General features: G+C 56.4%; 1 protein-coding gene and 1 long non-coding RNA gene across 10 annotated transcripts in view; one reads left to right on the forward strand and one right to left on the reverse strand.

Annotated features, from left to right (window-relative positions):
* The first annotated feature begins 5,295 nt into the window (after positions 1-5,295).
* LOC109300226 lies at positions 5,296-18,843 on the forward strand. Its single transcript, XR_002098164.1, has 3 exons — positions 5,296-8,776; positions 11,921-11,923; positions 18,830-18,843. It is a non-coding gene; the product is annotated as an uncharacterized LOC109300226 (long non-coding RNA).
* Positions 9,290-20,698, reverse strand: part of NCOA1 (nuclear receptor coactivator 1) — a 65,586-nt gene continuing 54,177 nt past the window's right edge. For 3 of the 9 annotated variants that reach the window (XM_019520875.1, XM_019520873.1, XM_019520869.1), the window contains 3 exons: positions 18,435-18,618; positions 15,935-16,024; positions 12,459-13,919 (listed from right to left, as the gene is read on the reverse strand). In XM_019520875.1, the coding sequence (XP_019376420.1) occupies positions 13,749-13,919; positions 15,935-16,024; positions 18,435-18,618 (445 nt within the window). In that variant the 3' untranslated portion in view covers positions 12,459-13,748. Of the gene's footprint in view, positions 9,303-12,458; positions 13,920-14,011; positions 14,069-15,934; positions 16,025-18,434; positions 18,619-20,698 lie in introns of those variants that run through there. The other 6 variants (XM_019520877.1, XM_019520871.1, XM_019520876.1 and 3 more) reach the window with 4 other exon arrangements.

Genomic DNA, 20,698 nt, shown 5'->3' on the forward strand with positions numbered 1-20,698 from the left:
GCATGGAGAGGGTCCAGAGGAGGCCACTCGCATGATCCGGGGACAACAGGGCAGACCCTACAATGAGAGACTGCGGGACCTGAACCTGTTCAGCCTCCACAAGAGAAGGCTGAGGGGAGACCTGGTGACTGTCTATAAACTCACTAGGGGGGACCAGAAGGGTTTAGGGCAGACACTGTTTCCCCTTGTGCCCCCTGGCATAACAAGGAACAATGGACACAAATTATTAGAGAGGAGGTATAGATTGGACATCCGCAAGAACTACTTCACGGTCAGGGCGGCTAGGATCTGGAACCAACTTCCAAGGGAAGTGGTGCTGGCTCCTACCCTGGGGGGCTTTAAGAAGAGGCTTGATACCTACCTGGCTGGACTCATTTGAGTCCAGTCTTTTCTCCTGCCCAGGCCAGGGGTCGGACTTGAAGATCTACAAGGTCCCTTCAACCCGACTTCTGTGATTCTATGATTCTATGACACGGAGAGGAAAGCAAGTCCCCACAGACAGGTCTGCATCCTCGTTGCACGTGGTGAAGGCCCGCTCAGAGAGGAGGGTTTTCCTCCAGCCCTCTGTGCATCCACACCCATGTGTCCGCATGTAGCTCTCCGCCCATCTCCACCCCACCTCCCACTGTCTCTTGTCGCCCCGTACAGCATGCTCCGATAGCCGTGGGTCCCAGTCCCAAAGAGGGACTGGGGGAGCCAAGCAGGACTGGCCTCTCCCTTCACTTCCGGTGGCCATCGAGATACCTCAAGAACACAGGACAGTCGCATTTAGTGCATCGTGATTTTTTTGGTTTTTTACTAAATTTAGTGCTAATTCATAATAACCACCTCTATAAAGACTACCAAAAAGTTAAATGTTTACTCACAATTCGAGGAGCGACGTTTGTGATGCTCTCGCCCTTTCTAGGCAATCGAGTTCTTTCGACCATTTTGGGTTGAAGGACATCTTTTGCTTGGGCATTTTGAATGAAGGGCGGTGTCAAACTGTTTTTGAAGACGAACGTTTAACAGCAGCAAGCAACAGGCGTAACATAAGGGCGTGATTAGGAAGCACAGCAAATAGGATCTTTGTTGGCATTCGCAGGACCAATACAAACATGGGGCTAATTAAATGACAAATATATTAACCGGTGAAGACAAGCAATCCAAAGTTGAATTGTGGGTGTCTCAAGGGAAAGATAGATGTCTCCTGCAGCTCATACACGAGGTGTAGGAGCAGGAGGGGAACTTCCCGTGGAGAGATCTGTAGCATCCTCCTAGCCCTTCTGGGCAGAGGGGTTCAGGGCAAGGGGTGCAATGGGTTTGCCCCCCAGACACTGTGTGGGGGGAGCATGGCAGCCCCCTGGGTGTGGGGTGACCTAGCCAGGGCCACACCTGTGACTTGGGGTATAAATGCCTCCGCCATCAGCTTATGTGCGCCCTGGTGGGGTTGGGATGCAGGGCAGGGCGTGGTAGTAGGTGCCGAAGCACCGCTGTGATGCAGCAGCAGTGAAAGCACAGGGGGACTTGCAGACAACGGGGGGTCAGAGCAGTGGGCTCGGGATGGTGCAACTCTCCGGCAGGGCTGCAGTGGCCTCAGCATCTACCTTCCCCACTGTGGCTCCTACGGCTGCTGCTGGGATCACGGCCTGCAGCGACCTCAAGAAAGCCCCGGCACCAGAAGTCCCAGGATCCTCCAGACTCCATGTCCCCAGGACACTGTCAGCATGGCTGGGGTGGCAGCAGGGATCCGGCTGCTGCTTGTGGGTGCTGCGGCCATGGCGGGGGCCAGTGGTGAGTGCAGGCAGGTGGGGCAGGGTGGTATGCGAGTCTGGCTCCACTGTCCAGGCCACTGCTCCCCATCCAACAGTCCCAAGAGTCACTCACCCGGCAGCTTTCCCTGGCAAGGGAGACATCAGGGCCATCTCTGAGGTTTTCCCTGCCAAGGTCAGATCTCCTGGGATGGCGTTGTGTGGTGCAGGGCGCAGACCTACAGTCTGCTGTAGCTACACACCTGTCTCCTGCGCTTGCTCCTATGGCCTTTGGCTGGAGGCAAGCGATACTCAAGGGCATCTGAACCCTGCAGCCTTCTGGCTTGGAGCTTGCACATGGGATGCCTGCCGTGGATTTGGGACTGCCAGAAAAGTCTGGGCAGGAGGAGACTTGCCGGTGGTAGCGCCACACAGACCTGAACCCTTGAGCTCTGCTCAGTCGATAGAATTTGGACCCGACTTGGCTGATTGGGCCAAGACACAAAATAAAAAAAACAAAAAAAAGTTTATCAAAATCTGTTTCAGTCCCAGACCTGAAGCTTGCAGGCTAGAAGAGCTCAGGGCAGCAGTGTCTGCAGTGCCAGGTGTGAAAACAAGAACCCACAGACTGTAAGAGGAAGCATCCCGTGCATCGGAGCCCTCCTGCAGAGCAGCAACCTGTGGCTCTTTCTGCGTACTTGGCCCCAGGAGACTTGCTCCGATGTTTCTATGGTCAGAAAATGAAGATGTGGCATTTTTAGAGGAGGGCTCAGGTCTGATGCTTTGCTTGCTCTTCTCTTCTGTGCAGAGATCAGCGCCGGGAAACCAGATCTGAGGAGGAGAACAGGGCAGCACCAGTCCAGAGCCACAGTTGGCATCATGGGGGTGACTCTGGTGAGCAATGGGTTAGTTTCTTCCTAGCCCGGTGGGGGCTAGGACAGACCCTGAACTGGTTGAACAGTCTCTCAGACTGGTATAAGACTCTCCATGCTCCCACTTGCACTGGTTTATGGAGATCTGCCAGTCCCTGGCCTTAAGGCTGCAGGCCAGGACAGCTTAGCTCTGGTCCAGTGCAGCGTGGGGGACTCTGGCTCCTGAGGGTTTCACTTGCTGCAGCTGGGCAGCGAGGAGCTGTGCCCAGGTTGGGTGGCTGGGATTCATGTCTGAACCGCAACCTCAAGGGCCTGGCTACACGAGGAAATGATCCTCGCACGCACCGAGATGGGGCGTTGTGACACGTCCGGTGCTCCCTGGAGCTGCCTGAGCCCACGGTCGCCGCAGCGGAGGAGCCGCTGGCAGCTCTGCAGGACGAGGCCTGAGTTCCCGCCGCAGGTGACTGGTGTCATTTGCTCTCCAGCTGTGTCCTGCAATCGGAGTGGGGCCGAGTCTGACACAGGTGAAGTTTGGCACCTGCCGTCGGTATTTTTAGAGTTCATCTGCACGTGCCTGGGGCTTTGGATGTGGGTGCTGCCCCGTGGGAACACAGGTCCCTGGGCTGGCTGGGCTTCCAGCTGTTTCCTGCAGCTACACAGGGAAGGGTGCATGGGGGAAGGGCACCACGTGCAGGAATACATGTGTCCTTAACGGCAGTGATATTGGTCTAAAACACCCTTGCACTTGTGGTTGGATCGGTCCAAACCCCGTGCACAGAGCAGGCTTCAGCACAGCCCTACCCGTTCCTTGAGGCCACCCCTGGGCACAGCAGCCTCATGGGCGGGCATCCAGCACCCTCCCCTCTGCCAGCATGCCCGTTTCTGCGCTAGGCTGCGGGGAGCTTCCAGGTGGCACAGGAAGAGGGCACTCGCTGCACCTCTGACGGGGAAGGCAGATGGGTTGCAAGCCAAGGACCCTCGTCTGCTCTGCCCCAGGTCCTGACCGCGCAGCAGGGCCAAGGCCTGAGTGGTGCCAGGCCCTTGACCGGGGTGCACCAGGGCCCCCCAGGAGCAGGGTGGGCCTGAGTGCCTGGGCTGCGCGGGTGCCCATTCCTGGCACGGAGGGTGCAGGGCGGCACAACTGGCCTCTGCACCATAGCGTGTAGCCCCTCCAGGCCAGGCTTGACTGGCTCTGACCCTCCTCCCCGGGCCTCTGCAGTGCGGGGCCTGGACCTGCGTCCTCGTGAGCAAAGGGGGCAGGGGGAGCTCTCTGCTTTTGCATGATAAAAACCCCAAGATCAAATACCAGAATTTACCGGTACTTAGCATTTATTTTATTACAGACATACGGCGCTGGCAGGCTTCCAAATTACTTTAAAATTGCAAATCTATCAAGACAACATTGTGTTCAACTGAGACATATATATATATATTTCATTTTAATCACGGATTTGGGGGGTTTAATCACATAACTTGCCATTTTTGATCGGAGAAAACCCGGAATCCGGCGCACCCCTGATGGGAAACGAACACTTACACTCAGTGGTTACTTCCTATACGCCCGGAAACATAATGGGCCCTTCCACAACTAGCCCCCCCCCCCCCAGCCAAATATGGTATCTTCCAGCCCGTTCCTCTCCAAGGGGCCTGCGAGTTCCCCGGTGCTGATCAATGGTCTCGTCCGCGCCCTCTCCGAACGGAATGGTTAGTCCCCGCCGCGCAAGCGCATTCACTCTCCGCCCTCCCTCGGCTTCACCGACGTGCTGCCATCTTGGAAAAGGCCTTCTTGCGCGCGGAGGTGTGGCCGGAGCTCTGCCTGATGAAAAAGGCAGGGAAGAACAGCTAAACGCTCGTTTAGGGGGTAAGCGGGACAGCCCGAACACTCGAGGAAATAGAGGGGAGCCGGCTCTGTTGGGAGGACGCCAGCCACTCCGAAACCATGGCGAGAAGGGAGGCAGGCATCTACTTGGTCAGCTCGGGGCTTCCTGTGGGGCGCGGGCAGCGCGGCAAAAAGATGGCGGCCGCTTTTCCCGGCATGCCCCGCGTAAAATTCTCATTTCCGCTCCCGAGCTGCTGGGGGTGGGGGTGAGGGAGGTGGTCACAGGCAATTACGCCAGAACTGCATCAGCAGGGTGACGTCATCAAGCGCCAGTTTTCCTGCCGGGGCAGTTATGCCCCCAATGGACCAGGGGAGCGACGTGAAGCGGGGGAGACCCCTATTTTGCGGGGGAGGGGAACCCGATTGACCTGAGCCTGGGGCTGACCTCTGATCTTTCCTAAAACAGAGTTGGGCTGGGGAAGGGGGACCCCTTCACACCTCCGCGTGAGGGGAGCCCTGTCCCGCTTCCCGTCCCCCTCGTGGCTGTTGGCTGAGGTCGCTCGTGAAGTAACGAGCGGACGGAGCTGGTCGGCCCTGATCTCCCACCGAGGGGCCACGGTGACAGACCCGGGCGCGGGCCCCTTCTCTGTGGCTGATGCGGCGGCCGTTCCTGCTGCTGTCGGAGCAAGGACGCCGGTTTCGGGGGCTGGAGGAGAGGCGATGCAACCTCCCAGGGTCCTGTCCAATCCTCGTTTCCCGCGATTTCCATCCAAGGATGATGCTGGACAGCGGAGCCAAGGGGGCAAAAAAAAACCCGTGTGGGGGAGATCCTCCCCCCCCAACCCATTTCATCCCACAATGTCTTCCCCGTGGAAATGCGAAGCCCCAATGGATCCAAGGACTCAGCGCCAGCCAAGTTTTAAATGACTTTATTTACAATAAACAGTATAATTAAACACTGAAGAAAGGCAGGAAGAGAACAGAAAGCAAGAATAAGTCAACCTGCTCGAGAAACTTGTAAATGGCCTTGCTTTGTTTATGCCTCCTTTTTTTTTAAATACAGTAAAAAATATCCTAAACAAGAGTCACACAGTTTAAAAGAAAAAAAAAAAAAGCATTTTCTTGAAGACAGAAGTGCTCTCTAAATACCTCATTGCAGAGGAGAGTGGCTAAACGCATGATGAAGCAAGTTCCCGTCTCCGGCGTCTCAGAGCAGAGGAAACCTACGGGGGAGGTGCATGTTCGGCTGGTTTCTTTTCAATTAAAAAACAATCTACTCGGCCTTCAGCTTTCTGAAGAAAGCTCTGTCCGAGTGCAATGGTTTTCTAGCCAGATCCAAACCAGAGCAGAGCTTCATTCACTAATAGATATTCAGATAATTAAAAACAACCCTGCAATGTTAGTCCCCCGCGGGTAGGAGCCTACTGGAGGGCAACGACGGAGTAGCCCAAAGCGTTACGAAGCCTGGGCTCTGCAGTGTTTTCTAAAGCAACCTCTACACTCTCGGGTGCCTGGTTCTCCACACTGGAGTGTAACCCAGGAGCTGCCCCAGTCCTGTGAGTCTGGGAAGGAGCGGGCTGGCAGGGCGCATGGCTTCATGCTTCTCCATCCCCCTGAAGCCCCAAGCTGTTCCCCCCAGGGTCATGCTAGCTGGGGGGAAGAAGCAGGGACTGGGGGATGGAGAAAGCCCTCCAACTTCCTGGTTCAAAACCATGGTCCGACATCCCTGGAGAGCCTAAACACATTCGTGGTGCACCGCGACATTAGCCACAGGTGGCTGTGGGCAGAGCTATGATTTCTACCGAATAGGCCAGGCTCCTCCCTACATCCAGGCTCAACCAGCATCACCACCTTTGCCTGTGTTGAAGCTTTGGATTTGGACATGAGCACAGGGCAGGATGGGCTCCCAGAAAGGCCCGGGGTATTCTGCTCATGCCAGGCCAGCCCGCCGCCAACCCACAGGGACCGAAGACCCACTCAGCCCTGCCCCAGCTGTCAAACAGGCTGTGAAGCCAATGGCTGGAGCACATGGGGCTGTTACTGTGACACTGTGGCTTGAATGGGTGCAGTGATCCCACACCAGCTGGACAATAAATCTGTCCAGGAGAAACTTCCTGGGCAGAAAAGCCTTTGTGTTTCGAAGCCAAGAGGCTCAGTCCCCCACGGAGAATGGGGACAGGCCAGGCTGGTTCTCTGAGAGCAGGTACTAGCTCATAAGGGTGGCATCCGGAGAGTGACAGCCAGGATGGCTGGCCTCCATGGTCACGCCTTGCTAACTCCTGACACCAGTGGCATTACCAGATTACAGAGCAGAGCCCAGCCCCAGTTTAGAGGCCTGCAGAGAGTGACCCGAGAGGACCCCTGGTGCCACAGCAAAGCTTACAGCTGCAGTTCCCCCAGCCCTGAGTGCTGTGGTGTAGACTGGATTCTGGGGCATTCATTTGCCCATCATGATACCTGCATCCTAGTCTACATTGTCATCTCCACCAACTGAACTTGCTAGGATAAGCAGAGCCTCGGAGCCCAGGTGCAGCTGCTGGCTTCCCCAGTAGGGCTGTGTTTGGAGCTGGCACGGCCCCTGGCCCCTCTGCCTGCCCTTGAGGAGGTGGAAGTGGGTGGCTGGAAAGGGTGTCACTAGCACATGGCGATGGAACTGTTTTCCAGCCAGCAGCAACTGAGGCAAGAAGGGAAGAGAGAAGGACAGCGGCCTACAAGGCTCCTGGGCCCATCTAGGAATGAGGGAAGTGTCTCTGCAGGTATTACTCCTGAGACTCTGCCTGACAGGTGGTTTGTAACTCCATAAAGAGGAACCTCTTCCCTCAGGGCTGTTGGGACCGTCTATTCTTGTGTCTGCAGTTGTCCTTCTCGGAGAAGGTTGGCACAACCACTGAGGACTCCCCAACCACTTAGCTGGTGGACAACTAGGGTCGTATGTGAGCATGAGTGCAGGTGCAAGCGTGAGGGAGAGAAGGCTTTAACACAACAGCTGCAAACAAAAGCAGCGTCAAACAGGCTAAATTGAAATCCTTCCTTCTCCTCCGGGAATCTTGTTTCCCTTGCTACAGTCCCTACCATTGCATAGTCCTAAGACTCCCTTGTCTCCCAGGGACCAACCACGTGCAAAACTAATGAGAGGTGGGGGAGAGCCATCAGCCTTCTTCCCCTTCCATTTATCACCATTAAGCAGCCAGAAAACACAGAAACCCACTGATTTCTCGGTTGCCATGAAAAGCCAGCACACAAATTCGCTACTGAATGGGCTTACAGCTGCTACACCTCAGCCCGGGATCAGTGCAGGCAGGGGCCAGCCTGGCAGGCTCTGAGGATACTTTTATAAGAGCAGAAGAGATGGTTTGAGAAACCACAGGCAAAAATGATGGAAGCAGCGGCAGCACCATTCAGGTGTGAAACTCTCAAATGGAGATCTCTGGGAAGCTGGCCTGGGCTCTTAGGCCCCGAAGCCATACAGGTGGCACCAAGGGAGGGACAGACATCAACCAGCTTTCGGTGCCCTGGAAGTCTCCATGCGAGGAAAGCAGCTCCCCTGGCTCCAGGCCTGCTCACAAGCCCCAGGAGGGGGTCAGTCAGGACCCAGTTTGTGCTGGGGGTCTGGCGAGGGCTGTGCACTGACTGCAGCTGCCGGGAAGGAGGTGATTGCCGCTGTCACAGCTGAGCACGGTGGGGGGACTTTGAGCTGGTGCGTGAGGGGCATCTGTAGATATGTGGCCTTTGGGCCACGTGGGTGCAGGCCCTCACCACGGATCTGTCCATTCACACCCTCCTGCTGCGCAGCAATCCCTGCGCTGGCAGCTTCCCCGGCTCAACGCCCTGCCCCCATGGCCCGTTCCTGTTCACCAGCAACGGCCTGGGGCTCACGTAGTTTCAGCTCCACGATGGTACACAATGCCCCCAAAGCTAAACACTGGGAGGCCTAAATTGGGAGGGAAGCCTGCCAGCTGACGGCCATGAATCCCTGCCCCCAGCACGGTAGATTGGAGCATACGATGCCTGGTGCTTTGCTGGTTGACTGGTGACTGGTTGATTGCTTCCTGCATGGAGTGGAAGAGGAGACCCTGATCCTCATATTGCTGCCTTTTGGGGCAGGAGCTGCACATGTTGCAGTTGAGGAACAAGCTGACAAATGTCTCGCTGCACTGTGTGCACCCTCCACATGTGATCTGGAGCAGCGCACTGTGTCTAGCCCAGCCCATCCTCTCTGTTCATCCATCTCGTCCAGCGACTGCCGTTCATGACTGGGTGTTGTTAGCATGCTCCTCCAGAGAGTCTGCACCATGGACCCTGAACTGATCAAACCACTCATGCCAGCCCCACTGCAGATGATGCAGGGAAGGGAAGTTGGCATCAAAGACACCACCGAGAACATCTCCCCAGGCCAGCTGGGGCAAAGTTGCACTGGAGAAACGGAGGGTTGGGGAAAGCCCTCAGTTCATCACACCTGCCTTGACTGCACCACAAAGGGGCTGGGCACAGAGCCTGCTACTGACCCGGCTGCTGTTATCGTGCCTGGGTGAAGCTGCTCCTGGCGCTGTGTGGACTCCACCCAGAACCATCAGTGCTCACAAAACCCGAGGGCTACCCTCTTCCCCCCACCCTGCCCCAGCCGGGGCTGTCTTTGGCTTGGCTAAGCAGGAGGAAGGGAACAACCCTTTTCTGAGCTCTCTGGCTTCATACCTGGGAGAACAGGGGAAGAATGGTGTGAGCATGAGTGGTCACATTGTACCCATTCTCCTCTGTTCCACGGCCTCTTCCATCCATGGGTCGCTCTACAGCACTCCCAACAAGCAGATGTTGCACTGACCCTGCTGCAGGCTCCACCATCTCTCTCAACATCACCAGCCAAGAGACCCTCGACACTGACAACTCCTCACTCCTAGGCTGCCCCGAGTGTGCTGACTGGGTAGGGAGCCACACATGGGCCATGCTCAGCCCACGGCAGGTAGTGCAGGAATACAAGGACTTAACTAATGAGTACTGGTAGGGAAACTGAGGCAGGAAGTCAGGCTCCATGTTGGGAAAAGTAGCCTCTACTGGAAGGCACCGCCATTCCCGGTACCCAGTGAAGCTTGAGGCAGAGCCAGAATTGCCACAGGGGAGCTCAGGAATCACAACAGCCAGGCTCAGAGGCCGCTGGAAACACGGGGCCTGGGTGACTTTGGGCTTATGGAGTTTAAGGTGAGAAGGGGCCATCCAGCCCGACTCAGCCTGGTTTGAATCTGGCCTGGGCTTGATGACATCAAGAGGCAGAGATGCAGCTGCTTCCTATGGGCATCCCCCAGCCCTTGCCTGCCAGCTCGAAGAGCCTTGTCTCCCTGCAGAGGTGCTTGTAGATCCCAGGCCACCGGGGCAGCACTGGGAACTGGGTCTCCTAACCCCTAGGTTCCCCACCAGGCAGCAGTCGGCAACAGGGTCTGGTCAAGAAAAAGAAAGCAAATTTTGGGACCTCAGCCCCCAGGTTTCCCCGCTGAGGTAAGTGGGGCCTGAGGAACTCGTCCCAAGGCCCGGAGGGGAAGGGCTCCAGATGCAGAGGGGACAATGCAAGTGCCTTGCATTAGGTCACACCACATTTCCACTCTCCCAGGAGGCTCTGGACTTGGTCCCTGCTCTGAAGCTGTGGCCTGAGTTAAAATGCATTGCATTGAGGGAGCTTCACTGGTCTCCTGCCTCGGCCCCTTCAGTCTTCACACCGAGATCAGAGCACGCCCCGGCTGCACTGGGAGCTTCTGGCAGGAGACAGCTGGGTCTTTTGCATGGTTTAAGAGTCACCTGAGTACCTCCTGCTGCTGCAGGACTGGAGGATCCACATGAAGGGCCCTGATGGAGGGAGATGGCCGGGAGGTCCACACGGTGCAAAGGCTGCGTCCAAGTCTTCTGCACAGCCACGTGCTGTTATAGGACATCCAGAGCAGGGTGAGTGAGGAGGGAGGTGACTCCAGGAGCCAACAGGGACAGCAACTGCAGGACCCCCACGAAATGCTGCCTGACTCTGGCCCTTTGCCTGGATACAGAGGACAGCTCCCAGGCACCTGGGCAATGTCGGCTTTGTCCTGTCTTGTGTCCCTTGGGTGCTCCGTGCTCTGAATCCTGCCACCGCACAGGCAGAGGAAAGGGTTTTCTGTCCACTGAAGGCTACACTCATTCCAGCAGGGTGGTTGTGTTTGGCAATGTGCCCTATGGTCCAAGCACAGGGCCGGGGCAGGGTGGCGATGTCAGCACCTTCGGGCCTGGCCCAACACCCTTGGCTGTTTTGCTGGCTCCCTTCTGACAGCTGTTTTGGCCAGGCTGCTCCTAGGACAAGGCACGTCCTTGTAGTGGGGTGAGTCTGGCAGCCACCTCAAGGGCATGGAGGGTTGCTAGAGCTTTGGTGCAATGCGGCCATTTCTACTGGGGGTTTTGGTAACCAGAGAAGACCCTTGAACATCTCTTCTGTGCTCCTCACGTGTAGCTGGTTGGAGCTGATCCTTTGGGTAGAGCAAAGGGGAAAAGAGGGTCGGTTCATCTCCGCGCAGCCTGGGCACTGCTGTTGGGCTGAAGTGGGGGTGCTTGGGAATAAGCGTAGAGTGGGAAAGCTTCTGGGTGGGCTGGGACCAGAGAGATCTGGCTATCGAGCCAGCACCGAAGAGGTCTGGGACAGCTACCACCAGAGCTGGCTGACGGACGTCTCCATCGTCTGAATTAACCCCAAAGCCCAGGTCCTGAGTGCACGGTGTCACGAGAAGCTCCCTCAGCACTTTCTTGCAAGAACAGACTGTTAATCCTGGAGTCTGGCCAAATCTTAGTGCCAATAATTGCATTCCTACCCAGAAACCATCTAGTGATTTATCCCTGCACACCTGTTTTGCTCCGGCACTGTTGCAAAGGGGCACTGAGAACTACTCTCTCTATGCTGTGTTATACCCCAGAGGCAGCTGCATTTGGGCAGCAAACAAGGCAACAGTATTCACACACACATGCTTTGGATGGTTTTAAAGCTGCATTTCTCTCCTCCACTTGTACCCAAGCTCAATGCCCAGCTGTGAGAGCAACAGCTGCATTGCAGGGGGTGGGCTGGGAGGAAGGGGCAGCTGGAGCCCAGGTCACACGGCTTCTCCGTGCAGCCCAGGGGCTCTCCCACAAGGAGCTGGCCCAACTACCTTGGGGCTGTGGCTCAGAGCTCTGAAGACCGGCCCCCCAGGGCTTTGTTTCTTGCATCTGCAGCTACAGCTCTTCTGCCTCCGGAGGAAAAAGGCCAGAGGGAGAAGAGCCACCTGCCGCCCACAGCAAACAGCCTGCCAGGGCCACGTCTCAGTGCGGTGGGGGGCAGGGAGCACAGCCCTGGGGCACTGGGATGTCACTCTGTGTCTTCCCAGCCGGGGCTGGTGGTGGCTTTGCTTGAAGTCCAGCTGAGGGTAGGGCCAGATCTGACCTGGGCCTTGGCAGCGTTTATTCTCTTGTCTAGCCCAGCTGTGGCTCCGGGGCCGTCTCCCTCTGCCCTCCCACAGGGAGTCCAGGAGGGAGACCCAACACCCGGAGAGACCAGAGCTGCCTGGCACCCAGCCCCATGCCTCCTCCTCTACCGTAGCTCCTTCCTCGGGGAGGGATCTGCTGCAGGGGGCAGGACCGGGGGTGACTGGGGCCAAGGGGGCAGCAGACGGGGCCAAAAATGGCTCTGTGGCTGCTGACGGCTCTGCAGGAAGGGAACCCCCCTCTTGTTTCTATTGCTGGCAGCGAGCAAATCCCCTGTGGGCACATAAGTCAAACCACCACAAAGGCACTCCCCGATTTCCTGGAAGTGGTGTCCCTCTGGGGCAGACCGAACCCGCCCTCGATGTCCTTTCCATAGGGGCCGAGCGCTCCCGCGCTCCCACGGACGCTGCAAGGCAACCGCAGGCTCTCGGCGCCTCTGAACACCAAGCCCAGGGCTCTCTGCAGCCTCGAACCTGCCCCCGCCAAGCCCAGGGCAGCCCCCAGGCCCGCGGGCCCCCTGAGAAGCGCAAGGCAGGCGTCAGCGCAGAACACAACAGAACGGCAGCCGGCAACGGGGTTTCTTTGTTGGTTTTTAACTTGCATATTCAAATCGACAAAGCTACAGGGTTTCCACACACCAGCGCGATTGTAGAAAGAGAAAGAAGGGGAGGGGGGGAAAAGCCCTGCCCCCCGGTAAGTCAGGAACACCGTGAGATTAGGAGCAATCCTCAAATAAAAGAGAGAAGGAAAGTAAAACCAAATTTATACAAGAGACCCAAGCTATTTACAGTGAGAGGCTGGAGGGGGAAAAAAAAGCAGCTATCTCCCAGCAGGTAACTGAATTCTTCCTCTTATTATTATTTTATCATCCTCGTTATTTTAAATAGTTTATGCTACCTCAGCGGTTAAACACAACCCAAGCAGAAAGAACCGACTGCTTAATTTTATTTAATATTTAATCAGAAAATTTGTATCTACAATAATTGACAGGCCCCACCCCCCCATCCTTCCCCCTAAAAATTATTGCAGTTTTTCCCAAACTGTTCTTTTTTTTTTCTCTCTTTTTTCCCTTTGCCTTTTTTATTCTCGTTTTATTTTTTTTTCCCCTCTCTCGTTGTAATGTACACATTTGGGGCCCCTCTTGTCCGAGAGGCCTTAAACCAGCATAAAACATGGAAAAAAAGGTGGGTCAAAATACTCTGTTTTTTATCTTGAAAACTGACAAACTCACGATTTTGCTAGAAAAAGCTGATTGTACGCACGAGCGGGCTGGGGCAGAGGGGAGAGAAGGTCGGTTGGTTGTTTTAAGTGCGAATAAGAACGGCCGTTTCTGACAGTCCGACGTCGAGTCCTCCACGCATCCCCCCGCGCCCGGGGTCCCGAGGCACGAATCAGTGACAGATCCAGCTGAAACTGACAGAATCCTCCTCCTTCCGACGCAGTCTCGTCCGACGCAGTCTTCTCCCCGTCCCTCCCCCGCGGCCCCGAGAAACCTTCGTCCAGATTAAGAAGCCAGCAACTGATTACAAAAATAAGAATCATCTGTAATTTTGGCTCAAGAAACCGACTGTCCTGCCTCGTCGCTTTGCCAACGTCCGACGCCTTTTACAAAAAGAAAAGAAAAAAACAAGGGGGGGGAAAAAAAAAAAAAAAACAGGGAAAGGGAAAAAACCCCTCAAACGAAACAAAATGACACCGACAAAAAAAAACAAAACAAAAAAAACACCTCTTTGCTCCAAACACTACGAGCTGAAGAATGGCTGCAGGTTGAGATATCAAAAATCTCAGAAAAATATATAATATATATATTTATATATCTCTGTACGTCTTATTATTTAAATTTCACATTCCTTTAAAAGCGGGTTATTCAGTCAGTAGCTGCTGAAGGAGGCTCTTCTGTTGGGCCTGCGTGGTCTGAGGACCCGATGCGTTTTTCTGGGAGCCCACGGGACCAGGCTGATTCAGGTAAGGGTCTCCGCCTACCAGATTCACTGTACACTGCACATCCGCGAACACCTGAACCTGCTGTACCTGCTGGGACACAAAAGACAAGAGAGATTTTTAGACGGAAAAAGGCAGGGGTCCCTCGGCTGACGGAGCGGGTACTACGTGAAGTGGAAACTCACTAGAGAATTCCTCTAGTCTGTAGTCACCACAGAGAAGAACTCTTCTGTCTTCTTGTCCTATAAAAAGAAAACCGCTGCACTCATTCGGGTCAGAGCTCCGACAGGTTCACACGTTTTTTCATTTAAAAAAATAAAAATAACGATATAAAAAAAAATTGGCATGCCCAAGTCTCCAGCTGCCGGGCAGCTGGAGCTTCGTGCGGAGAGCGACCTGGCACTAAGGGGAGCGCAGTTTCTGAGACCAGAAACTGGTTTTCTTCCCATTTTGCTACGGGCGGAACCCTTTGGACAGCTGCCCGATGGACCGGGGGGATGTGCCGAGGTGGGACGCGCCTGCCACGCCACTGATGCTATCCCGCTTGCTGCACGGGACCGTCAGCAGGGTCCGAGAGGAGCGCTGCGTGGCACGTCGGAGCGGTAGGAAGTCACGTCTCTGTTCTCTCCAGTGAAAACAGGGCAAGTTGGGGACGGTCCTGCGTTTCCCTACTGTCCTCACAAACCAAACCAGGCATCGTGGCACCAATCCAGGCAGCAATCCACCCAATCATGCCAGAGCACTGGTTCTCCAACCCTGTTAGACATAGCACCCCCACCCCCCCGTTAGCTTCAAGGCCCCCCTCAGAAAACACCAGCTCTGAACTTCCACTCGGCTTTTGACTCCAGAAAAATCCTAGAGCCATTTTTCTGCTGCAAAGAACTGAGCCAGCCCCGCTGCAGATCCCTGCTGGAAATCTCTGGGTGTACTGTATCAGTCACATGTAAGGGTGCACACCTGACAGTGCTTATATTGCACAGCTCCCTGCAGCACTCTCAAAAGGATCTTATGGCACCCTAGGGTGCTGTGGCACCCTGGTTGAGAAGCCACCAAAAAAGGGGGGGGAGGGGGAGCATGGGAAAAAGAGAACGGACTGGTTAATTCTCTCTGTGCAAAGTGAGTGAAATCCAAGAGGGAAACCTAATGGTGCGAGTGGGAAGAGCAGCACGGGTGGTGACTTCTCACAGGGGTTACTAAGGCAGCAGGAAGCACTGAGTTTTACTTTGTTTTAGCTCAGCTTTGGAAGAGACGGTCACCAGGCCGGAGGTAAGAAGCTATTCACCCGTTCCCTTTAAGGCTGGAAAAAACGGATACAGATCCAGGACATTTTGCAAAAGCAGCGCCCCCCAGCTGCCCCCGGCTAAATCCCTTGGTCTGAGCACATACTCGCTGACAAGGCTAATTTAACACACCGGCCTCTTTAGCACCCGAGCAGGGGATGTCGTGAGATCCCCAGTGCAGGGGCAAACCTTGCACAGAAGCAGAACGTGTCAGCTCTGCACGAACTGGCAGGACACTGGCAGCCTCCGGGCACGTGCTGGATCCGGGTCCTTTCCTCCCACCCCCAGGGTACAGCAACAGCACTGACGACCACCCAGCCTGGCAGTGCTGCAAGGTGGGAGGGCAAAGGAGGATGCTGAGTGCTCCCTGAGATAGAGGACCTGTGAGCTGTGCCAGGCGCTGAGGGCACCCACTGTCCTGCCACCTCCGAAGAAATTAATCCCCCTTTTGCTGTCCCAGGGGACCAGTAAGACCCAAGGAGGACTCAGGCGACCTCTGACTTGGGCATTCAGTCATGTTCTCAGCTCAGCCCCCTTCGCCACCTTGGATTCGCAGTGGGCTAAATCCAGGGCAGCGTTTAGGTGAGGTTCCTAAGGCAGTGATGGCCAATGCCAGCCCCAGCTCTTGGCCAGGTGGAGAAGAGGCAGGAGCCCTGAAGTGAATGGCTTGACAGGTCCTTGGCCACTACGGGGACCTTTGCCTGTGGCCAAACTGGCAGACTGGATCAGTCTGGGAGGGTTCACCACTCCAGAGGGACCTCCCCAGACCCGTCCCATGCCTCCTGTTTGTACCTCGGATGGTTCTGTGCTTAGGAGTGGCTTACTGACCTGCGCCCCGTCTGCTTCTGTTTTCAAAAGGTCAGTGGAGGAAAGCTGGTTGCAGTAAAGGCCCGTGGGTCTCAGCGCCGGGTCATTTACCTGCTGAGGGCAAGAGGAAGACTCAGTCATTGTTCAGTTCAGGAGAGCAAAGCAAACCTCCCTCCCAACATGGCTCCCTGCGCTCCCACCTGTCCTGCTTCAGTGCTGGGGAGGGCATCACAGTGCTGGCACAAGGGTGTGGAGGTTACAGGCTGGCCCTGCTCTGGTAAGGCAGATGGGTGGGCCCGTCATCCCATGCTTGAGCTACACCTGTGCACTACAGCGTCCCCTCACCGCCTGGGCAGGTCGACCTCAGAGTACCTGAGGCATGGGGCAGATGGTCAAGTCCACCGGACTGGGACGAACAAGGTAAGCAGGGACCCTTGGGCCAAGACAAGACATGCTCTCCTAGGGTTGCAGCCCTGGTCCGGAGCAGCTTGAGCTACAATCACCCCCAGGTAGAGGTGGAGGGACCCCAGGGGTCACTGCCCCCAAGCCTGGCCTCCCCAGCCCCAGCCGCTTCTCTCCAGGCAGCGGGACCTGCCACCAAACTGGCTGGTGAATGCCCCACCCCATCTTGGCTTCACTTCCAGGCTGCTGCGTCACGCTGCGCCAGGGACTAATCCTCTCCTGGCTGGGATGCCGTGACCTGGACGAGGCCGGCAACCCGGGGCCTGGGCCAGTGCATCCTTGGAGAACAGCCAGTGCCCGACGGGCACCATGAGGAGCGGGCTGGGTGCCCTGAGTGCTTATCACGCCAACGCGGACAGCTGTCAGGAGGCTTCCTGGCCTGGCCGGGAGGCCCTGCTGTGGGAACTGGGCTCTAGGAAGCGTCAGCGTAGACGGACACATGCTCACACATGAAACTCGTTAAAGGGGACGCAGCCAAGAGCAACATGGCCCAGCTCACTGCACACTGGCACTGCCCCATCGGCCCAAACAACCAGCGCCCCTGCAAGGCCGGAGCAACCTCTGGGCTGGCCTGGGACACCAAGGGCTGAGCTTGCGCTTTTGGATTTCACAAGCGGCCAAAGGCAGCTTCCCACCACAGAGCAGGGCCGTGGGCAGGAGGGGGACTGGCTGCCGGGAGCAGGGGACATGGAACCAGCTTCCCTCATTTACACGGCAGTGCTGTCACAACAGTTGCTGGCGGTACGGGGATGGTGCCTGGGTCCCTCCAGACTGTGCCTGGCTGTGCAGTGAGGCAGCTAGTCCTCTGAGAGCATCCCTGATGCCCTTACAGACACTGCAGGGACAGGCTCCCAGGGATGTCTCTGACATGAAGCACCAGTGCACACCGCGCTGGCAGGAAGCCCCGGCATGGAGGGTGCGTGTGTGCGCACATGTACCACGCATCGTGGCCTCTCTGCATTTACCATCATGCCAGCCTCGAGCAGCAACCTGGAGAACAAAGTTCTGCTTCAGAGCTGCAGGCAAAAGGCAGGGGGTACATTCAGCACCGGTGTCACCTTGCATTGCCACCCGCCCTTTGCTGGGAGTGGTGCAAGGAAGCAGTGGGAACGAGTGAGATCCAGAAACTGGGAGGAGGATCAGGTTTCAGGACACCCAGCTGGATGCTGCACCAAGGAGCAACCGGCAATGAGCAGTGGGGATCCTGCTTCAGGGAGAAACCCTTGCAGCCCTGACCACCTACGAGGACAGAGAGCCTGATACCGCCCCCCTTCCCTGGAGGCATCACTGGGCTCAGGAGCTGGCTGGGATTCCCGGAAGCGCTTTTCCCAGCTGGAGATGGAGGCACTTCCTGGGACTGTCTGAGTGCGATGCAACCTGCCTGGTGTTCCCCTGGCATAGGATGGAGCCCCTGGTGCACACTTGTGGGAGGGACGGGCAGCCAGGCATGCTCTGCACAACTACTGCTCTCCTGCAAGTCTGATCCCTCGTCTACACGTCTGTCCCAGCTACCCCAGTCTGGCCAACCAGGCTCTCCCCTGGAGGAGCTCATCAGAGTCAGCACCACAGAGAGGCCTTGACCTGATGCCTTCCAGCCCTTGAACAGCGTTACCCCCGAGGCCAGCTGAGCACCCACCTAGCTGTGCTGCCAGAGGCAGTGAATTCTCCCCATGCCTAAAGGAAGCTCATGGAGGAGGGAGATATTTCAGGGCTGTGCAGAAGCAGGAGATAAATCACGAGGCAGGGCGTTCTGGCCCCTCACACCCCAGCCGGAGAGCAGCCGAGCTATAGGAGAAGACACAGGCGGCTTCCAGCCCTTGCAGCCAGCATCTGGCTTGTTGAGGACCCCAGAGCACCAAGGAAAACTGTACACTCCACAGCCGCTCGCTTCTTGGCCCGGGGAGCCAGGCACCTCCCAGCACAAGGCCCAGAAGCTCGGCGTGGGGCAGGCAGAGCCAATGACTGAGATGAGCAAGGTCATGGAGACCTGCTAGAAACATCCACGCCACGTGGGTTAGCAGCATCACGGCGTCCTTGCCAGGCTGCTGCGGGCACTGACCTGCTCGGAGCACATGGAGTTCATCCCGGGCATCTGCAGCGAGTTCATCTGCATCTGTCCGGCCATGGGGTTCATGTTCTGGACGTTGGTGTTCCCTCCTGCCATGGACACAGTGATGCTCACGTTGTTGTACATCCCCTGCTGGGCGGGCGCCGGCTGGTTCTGCCCTGCTTGGCTGAAAACGCTGCGAGGAGAACGAAGCACAGGGTGAGACCGGGCGAGCGCGGCCCTGAGATACCGCCCCCCCAGCAGAACTCTCTAGCAGGGGGCAATTGCCACTCCCCCAGCTGCTACAATGGGTCCCTGCTCCCTGAGACAGAGCAGCAGTGCCAGCTTTTGGCTGATCTCTGCCCCTTTGAGTCTCACAAGCAGAAGCGCCAGATGGACGTGTCGAGGCCTCGGGGAGTTGTCCTTTGCCTCCCCTGTGCGTTGTTACCCAACAGGGAATGGAAGGTCCCATGGACACCCCACGTGTCTGGGTGCTGGAAAGAGGCCAGGGGACCACGCACGAGCAGGGGGCAGCCCCGTGGCCGGTCCTAAGCCAGAAAACCTGCCTGTGTCACCTGTGCTTTGAACGGAGACCGTCTGCCCTTCCTGAGCAGAGGGCTCCCTGGCTGGGATGTGAAACGCGGCGGGGCGGTCTAAGAGGCAGCCCCACTCTTGCGAGGGAAGCAGAGAAAAGACGGTCCGACTGGATGCCCTGCTTTGGCCAAAAGTCCACAGACCTTGGTGCTGGGCAGCACAACAGCAAAGAGCCTCGGAGACAAAATAAAAGCTCGAAGCATCGTCATCCACCATGGCAGCAGCTTAGAGATTGTTATATCCCCTGAGAGACTCTGGTCCAGCCTCAAGACCAGCACGTGTGGCCCAAGCGACTGGAGGTGGTCAGGCGTCCACCATGAGGTTCTTCTGACGATCCTGCTAGCGTCCCAGGCCCTTCTTTCTTTCCAAGGAAGTACTTGTCGACTGCGGTCAGGCTGCCTCTCACCTGTTTCTTCAACCAGCTGAAGAGACTGAGCTCCGGCTGCTCTCCAACTCCTCGGCTGGTCCCCCAGGTCCTGACCCGTTCCCGTGTCTCCTCCGACCCTCCTCCACTGTTTCCACATCCTTTGTCGAGTAACGACACCTGAACCAGGCGCAGCGCAACAGCGGCGGTCTTCCTGCTGCCACAGGCCCAGACTATGTCTAGGGCTCAGGGAGCTCTTTTCAGTGACCGCTTTATTCCCTGAAATACGCCCATTGGTGTCAGCTAAAGCTACTTGTGAACTCAGGTCGAAGTCGGATCAAACTGAGGTCGGACTAGATGATCTGCTCAGGTCCCTTCTGACCCTAGAAACTATGAAACTATGAAATTCAGCAGATTCAGCCAAAAACACTGAGAAACAATTGTGGGAAAGGCCAAATGCTCTGTTTTGACCATTTTAAAGCCAAACACCCTGCCCTGTTGGAAACGGTGTTTTCTTTCTAAATTTACAGTTTCCCTTTAGAGACTTGGGCAATCGCCTGACGACAAAGCGAGCATTGTGCTGTGGCTCTGACAAAGCGCTTGTTCAATCCACAGCAGGTTGGCTTTTGCTTTCCATTTTGCGGGTGGGGGGGAATGAATAATTTCTGTTCTGTGGTGACCCAGACTGCAACATCACAAGCCAAAACAGGGGTGGCCTGGGTCATAATCCCCCTCTCCTCTCTGCCTGGGTGTATCTGGTCTGAGCTTTAATTCTGGTGAACTCTGGAGTGGGAGAGGGGCATGCAACAGACCCAAGGGGAATGAAAAGGCTCATCCTGTTACAGCCGTCCAGGCCCTCGAAGAACAGACACCCTGGGAAATGGGTCTCCCCAGGCAGGCTGGGCACCCAGGACAGGGAACCTGCCTTCAGGAGCCAGGGCTCAGGTGCTGGGGAGCCTGTTCCTGAGCCGCTCTGCTCATCCCAGCCATGAGGGAAGGGACACGAAGCGACTTGTTGCTGGTGCAATCTTCCCTGGCTGATGCAGCCGCCCTCCGGCATGCAGCACTGCAACCCATTACCCCAAAAACTTGTCTGAGCCACTGCTTTCAGCGGCAAGGAGCCCAGGGGCTGGGTCACGCCACGGCCGAGAATGGCATTGAATGGGCAGCTGTTCGGGGGCGAGTCCTTCAAGACACAAAGCCCTCTCTACTCTCTGCAGGTGGCATCCAGCCCATTGGCTTTGCCCTTCTCATCTACTAACCAAATGAAAGCTGCATAGAAACCAGCTATAAAGTTGTTGCACATTTTCAGGCACTG

Source organism: Gavialis gangeticus, unplaced genomic scaffold, assembly GCF_001723915.1.
Source record: "Gavialis gangeticus isolate Ggan-Ray unplaced genomic scaffold, GavGan_comp1, whole genome shotgun sequence".
Lineage (NCBI taxonomy): Eukaryota > Metazoa > Chordata > Crocodylia > Gavialidae > Gavialis > Gavialis gangeticus.